The following is a 12,279-nucleotide window of genomic DNA, read 5'->3' as shown; positions in this document are numbered from 1 at the left end:
TTCACACGTGGCATAAGTGAACCATTCTCAAGTGGGACATTCACATGTCAATCTAAGGGTAAGGGTAAGACCACTGAACTGTATGGGACATTCAACGCTCACCCCTCCCCCACCCGAGAACACAGAAAACTTCAGATGCTTTAGCGAAGCTTAACACAGCATGGTTATGCTGACCGTAATTTTTCACTTACTTAGAAACGAAAGCACATATTCATGCATGCACGTATAAAGATGAGACGGCATCTTGAGCAATGTGCTATCGACCAAACTTGCAATGTCAAATCACATGATAGCAAAGGCAGCTAAGCTTACAAACTCTGCGGCATAGAGGCGACCAGCAGCTCTTCGTGCGTGAATAGCTGGTAGTTTTTTTAGAAGCTATTATCATGATTTAGGTCTACTGAGTAGTAAAACAATAAATGCCCAAAACAAAGATACAAATGTCACATTTTCACTTGTTTTATTTCTAGTCATAATAGGTCCGGACCTTGTTTCATATTTCATATTAGAGCCTTGCACGTTAGGAACTGTGTTAGAAGACTGCTCACGCTGTCTGCGTAGATGCAACAGCACATGCATAAATTATCGGGATGCGTTTCGTGGGAATATAGGTGTCTGTGTGCTTTACCATGTCCACGCAACCATTGATAGAGTTTATGGAGTTTATGAAACTAATTGTCCACATAATTACTATTACTAAGCTTTCACATTTAGGCATCTACATAATTATCAAAGTTTTAATCGAAAAGATTGTAATAATGTAACAAACATAATGTTATGGATGTTACATCCTATCAAGGAATTGGCTTTTCACGAACCACACCACGCCCCTCACACCTGAAACTATAATGGCATGGGCGGGGCTGTTATAATAATTTCTATTCAAATTATTATTGGCTACGAAAATATGGCTATAAAAGAGAAGCATTATTATTTTGGGCGACCAGTTCGGTTTGGTATCGCTTGCCAAGATGAACATACGACCACAGAGATACTCTGCCAAGCAAGCTTTGGACCTGATTCAGAATGCCAGTGAAATGGATTCGGGCGATGAGGAGTTGGAGCTCGATATTGAATTTGATTCAGCTTCTGAATCTGATTCTGAAGTTGAGACTGAGACTGCGACTGCGACTGAGTTTGTCTCAGAGAGAAACGAAAGGGCAAACGATGGGACAGTTTGGGTCGAACAGACTGCTGGTAATGCTCTGGGCAGTGCACCATCCTGCAATGTCTTACGGGAAAAGGCTGGGCCCACACGGTGCGCCAAGGAGAACATTGGAAGTCCGCTGAGCAGTCTGCTATGTCTGCTTGACATTCCGATGTGGGAGCAGATTGTCAAGTATACTGTGGCAGAAGCCCACAGAGATGGCTTTCGTGGGACTGCTGTATTTACGAGGCATCACTGGCGGTAAAAGTATGAATTTAGAAGACTTTTGGTCTTCAGACTTGGGAAATCCATTTTTCAATGAAACTATGTTGCGGCAAAGGTTTCGGCACATCATGCGCTATCTCAGATTTGATGACAAGGACACAAGGGCAACACGTCTTGAGAAAGACAAATTTGCCATTATTTCCGAAATATGGAGCAAATTTGTAAGCAAAAGTACTGCGTGTTACACACCTGGAGAAAACATAACTGCTGATGAGCAGTTGTTCCCAACTAAAACACGGTGCCGCTTCACGCAGTACATTGCTACTAAACCAGATAAATTTGGGATAAAGTTCTGGACAGCAGGCGACGTTGAAACGAAGTACATGCTGGGAAAGATGAGGCGAGGCCTGTCGGTGAACGATTAGCTCACAATGTGGTCATGCGCCTTGTGGAACCCTTCATCGGAAAAGGAAGAAATATAACCTCGGACAATTTCTTCACATCGATTGCCCTGGCGAACAATCTACATGCAAAAAAAACTACATTGGTGGGTACCATAAACAAAAAGAGGAGAGAAGTGCCCCCTTCTGCGAAGGCACAAAATCCACCACGATCTGGAGAGCTGGGCACGCTACACTCACGGTTTATCAGTGCAAGCCCAAGAAAAATGTGTGCATCTTAAGCACTATGCACAAAACCGTATCGATCGACAATGATGCCAAAAAACTGCCAGAAACAATCGCCCATTACAACGCAACAAAAACGGGAGTGGATGTTTTGGATCAGGCTGTATTCGGTCAAGGGGGCAGTCGTCGTTGGCCAGTTGCCGTTTTTTACAACATTTTGGATCTGGCTGCAATCAACGCCCATGTTTTGTACACGCAATGCATGGACAAAACAATTAGTCGAAGAAGATTTATTCTTGAGTTGGCCAAGGAGTTGCGTGCAAATCACATAACCGCAAAGGCAGCTCCGCGGCGTACCTTCCTAGCGCCACTCTGCAGTCCAGAAACCCCCAACACACCGCAGCGAGAGAGGTCACTAAAAAGAAAACGCTGCCAGGTATCCAGATGTGGAGGGAACAAAACTTGTGACATCTGTGACAAGTGTAAACGACTTGTCTGTGGCAAGTGTACAAAAATCCAACCCAAGCTCTCTCTTGAATGCTGACGGCGTTACCGCATTACCAGCAGCTCTATTGCTAATGTTTTATACAGATTTTTTTATTTATTGATTTGAGGGGTGATTCGAAATAATTCAGCTTGCTAGCTATATATTTAACTAACGTTATATTTTCAAAATCGTTTCAACTCGGGGGCGACATAGCTCAGGAGGTAAGACCGATTGTCTGGCAGTCGGAGGGTTGCCGGTTCAAACCCCGCCCTGGGCGTGTCGAAGTGTCCTTGAGCAAGACACCTAACCCCCAACTGCTCTGGCGAATGAGAGGCATCAATTGTAAAGCGCTTTGGATAAAAGCGCTATGTAAATGCAGTCCATTTACCATTTAACTTCCTAACAATGTGCTGTATGCTAGTGCGTTTTGATATAATAAAGCAAATTACTGAAGACACGTGTCTCGTCTTTTTACTTTGTCGCTATCTTTATTATGAACATCAGCCTGCAACTGAGATGTGCTGTTGAGCTGTTGTTATTGGCACTGCTGATTGGATTAGACGCACCCATATCGTTACGATATCATTTGCATATTACTCAAGAAGCTATAGAAGCACGCCCGAAAGCTCGTTTGAACAACAGGATTCTTGCATGTATATATTTGCTAAGGTCTTATGTACAGTGCGGTATTATTCAGTGTTACGAATGGGTGTTTTTTGTAATTACGATGAACAAGAGACATGTGCCGTCTTTGGATTTCGATTCCCCAGTTAAATAGTCACAGCTAGCTATGACCTGCTTGCCAGTGTAGCCTACATGTTTTCTGGTCACCGGAAAAAACTTGTTTGAACAACAATATTTTTTACATGTATTTTTATAAAACAGAAAACCCGACCCTAAAATTTGCACGGGTGATGATGCGTTTCCCTCCAACGACAGTGATCAAATTAGTTTTTTGAAAGATTGCCAAAACAGGTTTGACCTCCCTACTATCTGTTTATTGTTAGCTTTTCATGACTCATTCTCTTCATACAGACATACTGTTTATTATAAATACATTTATATTGCAACAATGTGTTGACTAGAATGCCGAGCCATAACTAAAACATAGCTTACTCTGACAGTCTAAAACCTCGCAAATATTTCATTAGGACAATGGGCTGGTAACCTTTGTCAGCTCGTGTCTAATAAGCGCCATCTAGCGAACAATGCGAACATTTCCTGTTTGAAGGCTAATGTGTCATATGACCCAGGCCACGCAAAAAGTTATTTCAATGCCAGGAAATGGTCCGGCGCTCCTGGTGTTAATCGACTAATCGGTAAAATAGTCGATAGATTAATCAACAGAAAAATAGTCGTTAGTGGCAGCCCTACTACATGGTGAAACCATAATGTGTAAGAATACCCTTTAATAAAAGCTCTGAGTCTGCGCTTTGACCACGTGTGAATTGTTTGATTACAAACAGAAAAAATAAAATATTATAACATTTAACATAAGCGTATCACTTAAGCACTAATGTGGCCATTAGCCATTTTGCTATGCATGGCAAATTGTGGTCGCTCACTCACTCACGGATGACCTGAGAGGGACGTTTGGTGGGACGCATGCGCAGGTGATGCTTCATTTAGTAGGACGCAGGCGCATCTCGCAAAATCACTACTTCAAACGGCACAAGATTTTTTAAGCACAGCTTTATCGCCTAACGTTACTTTAGCTAACCCTAACACGTTAGCGTTTCGCCTACTTTAGTTAACCTACCTAGCTAGCTATAATGTTAAGTCAAGTTTTACTCAATGACACTTTGTACAGGTGTGCCATGGGTCTGCAGTTTCGTGCTTGTTTAACTATTTAACATACTATTTACATGCGCAACTAACGCACCACCGGTTGGAATTGTGCGACGCATGGTGAGGGTGCATTCGTAAATTCACTCCGGTGGTGTCAGTGGCACCCCGAGTGCTCTCTTGTCGTTTAGAAATTAGTGCTGAACCACACCAACCGCTCCAGCTGAACCCCATAATGGCTGACAGTGTGACAAAATGCGAAGGTTGGGTTATTTGGCAATATAGGTATTTTTATTCAACACGCAGCAACTTACAGTAACATCGGTACATCAATGAATTAACATAAACATTAAATAATATTATATGCGTTAATTTGCGTTACTTTTTTAACGCGTTAATTAATTAATCGAAATTGATGCGTTAATTTGACAGCCCTAATATAAATATATATATATATATGTATGTATCCACCCATCCATTATTTATACTCGCTTATTCTGAGCAGGGTCGCGGGGGGTGCTGGAGCCTATGCCAGCGCGCATTGGGCGAGAGGCAGGAATACACCTTGCACAGGCCGCCAATCCATCGCAGGGCACATACACCATTCACTCACACACTCATACCTATGGGCAGGGGTTAAATTGGAATGTGGGAGGTGGGTGGACCCTGAGATCCAGTGGGAGGTGGGTGAAAAAGGTACAAACCAATGAATGTCTCAGCTCAAAATAGTTGTATCTTTAATTTTACATAATATATTTCCAGTTTATGGAGTGTCATTAATGCTGAGAATTTTTTTTACCCACGAAAATAATCGGTCATCCTCCTCTTGTCCTCACTTTCTTCCTTCTTTATCCATCTTTCTTAAACTGGTGAGGCGCAAAACTTTCCTTTAAACTAATCATTGATCTCAAACTGTTTTAATTCATTTTCAGTGATTAACAAGCATGCAAACATCTGACTAATCAATTGGAAAGGGACACAGCTTCTGCGCATTGTGAGATTAAATAAATGCGATTTTTAAAAATCCGTTTTAATCACTAAGCAGTGGCGGAATCTTCCCCTGATTTTCCTTGAGTATCAATACAATTAATCCACAAAATAGGCTACTCAATACTATCATATAGGCTATAGCCAGCTCTCCCCAAACAGGCAGTTTTAGCGAATAGCCAAGCCTTATAGCCTACATTTATTTTCATTACAGTACGAAATTGTGCACATTTTTAATCAACATTATTTGCGGATACATGCACTTCTTTCTCCGCACTCGTATTCATGGCAAATATCTGCAATGCGTAGACTGTAAACAAAATTGAAGTGCAGGTTTTGTTTTTGTTGGTTATTCTGAAAGCTAACACGGTAGATGACTGGTGTATCTTGTTTGTTCTGTGTAGACTACTTGGTGATTAAAACAGATTTTTAACAGATAAATTGAATTTATGACTTAATCCCCCTAACACGGTATGAAGACGCTGTGTGTGAGGCTACTTGCCATGATTAATCCAGCCCCACCAATTTTCAGCTCACCAGTCGCCGCTGAATAAAACGTTATGTATGTGGGAAATATTAAATCCTAGTTTAGCTGCTGACCAGCAACCTGCTGATTTTACTCAAGCAATCAAAGTTGCCGTTAATAATAGCCGGCTTTCGTGGGGGCTGTTTATTCATCTCTCTTTAAAATGTTGCATAGATGAAATTACATGTTAATGAAATTACCTACCGCGTCCACTTCCAAACAATCAAGACAATCAACGATATTTTTCTTTCTGTGCCTGTCTATATAAACGACTGTTCCTCCTGAGTTTTTTTTTTTCTTCGGATGTTTGATTGGTTGAGCTAGTAACTGGCTTGAGGGAACACATGGACTGGAGCCTATATAATTACAACGGGCCAACAAAGAAAATCCGGAAGAAAATATTCAGCAACCGAATTAATCCGTTTGAATGTTTTGGTAGCCTACGTAATATGCTGTCCCAGCACGAATGCTTAGCATTTTATAAAACTAATACTAAAGCAAGAAAAGAACAGAAGAGCACACGTTATAATTCCGAGACGTTGGCAGGCTATAACCAAACCTAGGCTACTGCGCCTCATAACATACAAGTTTGATTTGAAGTTATTATGAAAATAAATTGGTTTGCGGCTGCATATTTTCAAACATGGTGGGTAATGGCGGAAAATAAATACAAAAAAATGCTGCGAGTACTCGACCAATCAGAAATGTTCAGCGCTGCAAGCTCCACCCAAAAGGTTCCTGTACTTTCGGAAAGTACTACCCCCCGAGCAGGTCCCTTTTGGGGGGTAAAATAAAGCCCCAGGAACTACATTTAGACCCTAGTTCCTGCGGTGGAAACGCACTGAGTTCCTCAAAAGGTTCCTAGTTTCGGGGTAAAGTTCCTGCGGTGGAAACGCGGCTTACGAAAAATGGGCTGGATTGTCATAGTTATTTGTAAAACTGCCGGTCAAAATTATTTATTTATTTACCAAAGGTGGATGGACGCCATCCACCTGCATTCACCCCCAATTTAACTCCTGCCTATGGGCAATGTAGAGTCTCCAATTAGCCTACCTGCATGTTTTTGGACTGTGGGAGGAAATCGGAGTATACCCGGAGGAAACCCACGCGGACATGGGAAGAGGGCACCAGTTACACACACCAACAAACTTTGAGCCACTGTGTTGCAAAATGTTTAATAAATACGTTCTATGTGTCAGCCATTATGTTTCTTCGAATCGATTCATATCATTGTGGATGGCCATTAGATAAAAATGCTCAAAAGTTTGGGGTCACCCAGAAAATTTCATGTTTTCCATGAAAACTCACACTTTTGTTCATCAAATGAGTTGCAAAATGAATAGAAAATATAGTAAAGACATTGACAAGGTTATAAATAATGATTTTTACTTGAAATAATAATTTTGTCCTTCAAACTTTGCTTTCGTCAAAGAATCCTCAATTTGAAGCAATAACAGCCTTGCAGACCTTTGGCATTCTAGCTCTCAATTTGTTGAGGTAATCTGAAGAAATTTCACCCCATGCTTCCTGAATCACCTCCCACAAGTTGGATTGGCTTAATGGGCACTTCTTACATACCATACGGTCAAGCTGCTCCCACAACAGCACAATAGGGTTGAGATCTGGTGACTGCGCTGGCCACTCCATTATAGACAGAATACCAGCTGACTGCTTCTTCCCTAAATAGTTCTTGCATAGTTTGTGCTTTGGGTCATTGTCCTGTTGTAGGAGGAAATTGGCTCCAATCAAGCACCGTCCACAGGGTATGGCATGGCGTTGAAAAATGGAGTGATAGCTTTCCTTATTCAAGATCCCTTTTACCCTGTACAGATCTCCCACTTTACCAGAACCAAAGCACCCCCAGACCATCACATTTCCTCCACCATGCTTGACAGATGGTGTCAAGCACTCCTCCTGCATCTTTTCATTTGTTCTGCATCTCACATATGTTCTTCTGTGTGATCCAAACACCTCAAACTTCGATTTGTCTGTCCCGAACACTTCTTTCCAATCTTCCTCTGTCCAATGTCTGTGTTCTTTTGCCCATCTTAATCTTTTCCTTTTATTAGCCAGTCTCAGATATGGCTTTTTCTTTGCTACTCTGCCTAGAAGGCCAGCATCCTGGAGTTGCCTCTTCACTGTTAACGTTGAGACTGGTGTTTTGCGGGTACCATTTAATGAAGCTGCCAGTTGAGGACCTGTGAGGCGTGTTTCTCAAACTAGAGACTCTGATGTATTTGTCCTCTTGCTCAGTTGTGCACCGGGGCCTCCCACTTCTCTTTCTATTCTGGTTAGAGCCAGTTTGCGCTGCTCTGTGAATGAAGTGGTACACAGATCTTCAGTTTCTTGGCAATTTCTCGCATGGAATAGCCTTCATTTCTCAGAACAAGAATAAACTGACGAGTTTCAGAAGAAAGTTCTTTTTTCTGGCCATTTTGAGACTATAATCAAACCCACAAATCCTGATGCTCCAGATACTCAACTAGCATAAGGAAAGCCAATTTTATTGCTTCTCTGATCAGCACAACAGTTTTCAGCTGTGCTAACATAATTGCACAAGGGTTTTCTAATGATCAATTAGCCTTTTAACACGATAAACTTGGATTGGCTAACACAATGTACCATTTTAACACAGGAGTGATGGTTGCTGAAAATGGGCCTCTGTACGCCTATGTAGATACTTCCATTAAAAATCAGCCGTTTCCAGCTATAATAGTCATTTACCACATTAACAATGTCTAGACTGTATTTCTGATCAATTTAATGTTATTTTAATTGAAAAAAATTGTACTATTCTTTAAAAAATAAGGACATTACTAAGTGACCCCAAACTTTTGAGCGGTAGTGTATATATATATATATAGCAAAGTGCCAGTGTTAAACGTTGGTACAGTGGTAAAAGTTGATCAGACTGTAAAAGTTCACATGAGGGTAACTGTAATCCACAATCATTTCGCATTTTTACACTCAGGTCCACTGTGTTATTCATTACGAATTATGTGATAAAGTTGGCCCCCTGAAAATCTGTCTGCCCCCAAATCGCAGCCGTCTAGATCCAAAACTGGCTACTATGTAGGCTATGTGTGTTTGCATTTAAGTATGTGTGTGCATACCTCTCATAGTCTTTTATACATTAGTGTTATCAGTTTCTCATAACAAACACAATGCAAAAAGATATGCTATCTGAAGAAAAACACATTTTCAACATATAAAAATGCCAAGTTACTCACACATACAATGCACTATAAGTAATTTAGATTTTCAAAATCTAGGCCTGTCATAAAAAGTACCAAGTTACAACAAACAATATTGTCTATCTTAGCTAACACAAATTAAACATGTTGTACTCCAAAGTAATGCTGCTATCCAATGTTTTCTAAATTATTTTAAGTAACTTGCCCCTGTGTTTTTTCTTCTTACCATGTAGGCCTACATACATAGAATAATGCATTATCCCCATGACAACATTTTCCTAGCAGCATATAATATTTACATTTACAAACACACATTTATACAAAGAAACATTCAATCATTTACGTGACGGGGATTGGGGGGGGCATAAATACATACATATAAAATTTTAAAATATTTAGGCCTGACAAATAAATATTGAATCTTACAAACCTATCCAGACATATGTTTGCCCCAATAATGTACTATAGGCTTGATCTTCAAATTAACTAGAATTTCTTCTACAATGTAAAAGAAAACAATTCTAATTTCTCAACAGATTTTTCAAAACAAAACTATTTTATTCATGAATTTAATGCAAGATGTGCTTCTCCTACACTAAAAGCACTGCATGCAGGCAATTTTTCAAACAAATTCTGTAGTCATTAGAAAAAAACGTGTACAACAGCTGAAATTATTCAGCAAGATTATTCCAACTATAAATGATTGCCATTTGATACTTTTATGAGTCACATATGCTTTGAACAACCACAATCTCTTCAGATGGTAAGATGAAAAAACACAGGGCCAAGCTACTTGAAATAATTTAGGAAGCACTGGGTAGCAGCATTGCTTTCGAATACAGCCTGTTAAATTTGTGCAAGCTTAGAGCTAAGGCAATTTGGTTTATTGTAACTTGGCCTAATTTTATATCAGTACTTATAATGCCATGCCTAGATTTATAATGCTAATGACTTATAGTACTTCGTATGTGTGAGTAACCTGGCATTTTTGTACGTTGAAAACGTGTTTTTCTTCAGATGAACCTTACCATACAACACCACACACAACAACAGTTATCAAGTATTGTAGTTCTGCGTGAAAGGTGTATTCACATGTAAGGAGAAAATCTGGACGCAAATAGCTTTAAACAGAAAATAAAACGAGTGACAGAGTAAATTAGACCGCGAATTGGCATTACCTGTGGGGTCTCCTGTTTGTACCATGAAGCCTTTAATATTCCGGTGAAAAATGCAGCCATTGTAGAACCCACTGGCACACAAGGCGATGAAATTCTGTAAAATTTGATATTTCAGACACTGTACAATGCAACATTCTCAGAATAATACCCGATTCTTGAACCTCACCTCACATGTCTTTGGTGTCTTTTCGCAGAAAAGCTCAATTTTTACATCTCCGAGATCTGTGTGCAAAGTCACCGCCTGGAAAAAGGAAACCGTGCAAAACTTACTCGCAGATCAAAACGAGGTAGCCGGTTAGCTGGTTGTCCAGCATGTCCGGTGTGTTTTATTTACACCACAGTCATTCAATTCGGGCAACAATGCGGACCAGCATTCTAGTTTTACCTAGCCATGTTAAGCAAAACAGGTAGGCTAAGCAACGTAATTGTGCACTCCAGTCGTTAGAGTGCTAAGATTATATTTCAGGAAATTAAATAGTGATTATACTGGAGCTGTGTAAAAGAAACATAATCCTGATTCCAAAGGTAAATTAAGTATTAACGGCCAGTTGTAGTTCATTTTTACCATTATCGCCAACACAACTGACAAAAACAGTAACACTGAAAGAAAGTCGTCGTCGTCGTCGTCGTCGTCGTCTTCTTTGGTTTAGTTTACCGGTCTTGTAAAAACAGCAAAATGTTTGTTACCGCCACCCACTTATCTGGAGTGCGAACTACACCCATTTATAACAAAACGCGATGCGACAGAGCAATAGAGTGAACGACGCGAAAAAATAGTAGCCTACCGTTAAATGAGCGACCGTGAGCAACAGTAATGAGAGCAAAACTTTCCACACCGCAATCAAAAATAGATTTGACAGCAAAACTATCGACACTGCAATCAAAAAATGTTTTATTGAAAGTAAAATAAATGTGTGATTAAAAATGTATTAATGCGAATCAAAAACCTTTGTTTGCGAATCCAAAACGTTTGTTTTCAAATCCAAGGCTGCGTCCGAATAGTCAAAAAAATTACGTCCCATGTCTTTTCCTAACCACTTTTCCTTGACCTCGATGGAAAACGTCATGAGGTCAAGGAAAGATGTGAAGGAGAATTCATAAGGATTTAGGAATAGACAACCACAGTGCTAAGAGAATTCGACTGCACTTACACTAAGTTATGTAATTATGCGACGCGGCGTGAGTCTGCCGTGGTGAAACTACAATGTTCCGAAGATGGACTACTAAAAGCGCATCGTATTCTCAATTTAATCTCTAAATTGACTGTAAGCTTAGGGTTGTAACTAGGTAGTTGTTTCGTAGGTGACTTAATGCACTCGTCTTAACTATTGCTTGTATGTTTGCATAGACTGCGTTGTTGCTGTTCTTGTTTGTGTTAGTGTTAATCAGTTTAACCTACAAGTTCCAAGTTGAACTATGCGGTTGTTCCTTGCACTTGGAACGGTACTTCTCTCTAGGGTTTTCGACACACTTGTTCCTGATTATGATTATAGTTTGTTGTACGTCGCTCTGGATAAGAGCGTCTGCCAAATGCCTGTAATATAATGTAATATTCCGTAGCAACAAGATAAACCCGACATTAGCCCTAAAATATGCCAATACAGCAGTGACAACGCTGCTCACTGAATATCGAAATAAACGAGAGAATTTTTCTTTAAATTATACCATGTCATTCTACAGTCAATATTTGGGACTAAACATTGAACAATCTTACCATTGGTTTTACGCGTAGAGATGTCCCTTTTGCGACTGAGTGGTCATATATTGTCTTGAACAATCCGTTTGTGAAATACAGGCGCGTTAGTGACGCCTGCCCTACAAATACATTACGTAATGACAACGTTACACTTCGGTCGTCATTTGGTAAGTCGCAACATTACCAACAGGTGACGTTGTGACAACATTGCTGTATGATGGCAAAATTACCAGACCTCGTGGAGACTGTTCTGCAACTTTGCAGTAACGTTATAGAATTACCTAAATACGATGTAATTTAATAACGTAACAATTACGTTATACCACAGTCCTCATCCTTACTTAATTTGAAACGTTACTGGTAGGTTGTCAGAACGTTTGTAAATGACGTATTGGTTTACAGTAAAATATCTATCTGTCTGTCTGCGC

At 40.1% G+C, this 12,279-nt stretch overlaps 1 protein-coding gene across 2 annotated transcripts in view; it reads right to left on the bottom strand.

Moving 5' to 3' along the window:
* The window catches only part of ppil3 (peptidylprolyl isomerase (cyclophilin)-like 3), a 41,621-nt gene extending 29,647 nt beyond the window's left edge, over positions 1 to 11,974 (bottom strand). Inside the window, exons 1-3 of one of the 2 annotated variants that reach the window (XM_035380087.1) lie at positions 11,870 to 11,974; positions 10,322 to 10,396; positions 10,156 to 10,249 (exon numbers count right to left, since the gene is read on the bottom strand). In XM_035380087.1, coding sequence (XP_035235978.1) covers positions 10,156 to 10,249; positions 10,322 to 10,396; positions 11,870 to 11,872 — 172 coding nt within the window. In that variant the 5' untranslated portion in view covers positions 11,873 to 11,974. Of the gene's footprint in view, positions 1 to 10,155; positions 10,250 to 10,321; positions 10,397 to 10,720; positions 10,838 to 11,869 lie in introns of those variants that run through there. The other variant, XM_035380086.1, reaches the window with a different exon arrangement.
* Between the last annotated feature and the right edge of the window lie 305 nt (positions 11,975 to 12,279).

The sequence above is a fragment of the Anguilla anguilla genome, chromosome 10 (assembly GCF_013347855.1).
Source record: "Anguilla anguilla isolate fAngAng1 chromosome 10, fAngAng1.pri, whole genome shotgun sequence".
Classification (NCBI taxonomy): Eukaryota; Metazoa; Chordata; class Actinopteri; order Anguilliformes; family Anguillidae; genus Anguilla; species Anguilla anguilla.
This window is presented reverse-complemented; position numbering and strand designations above follow the sequence as displayed.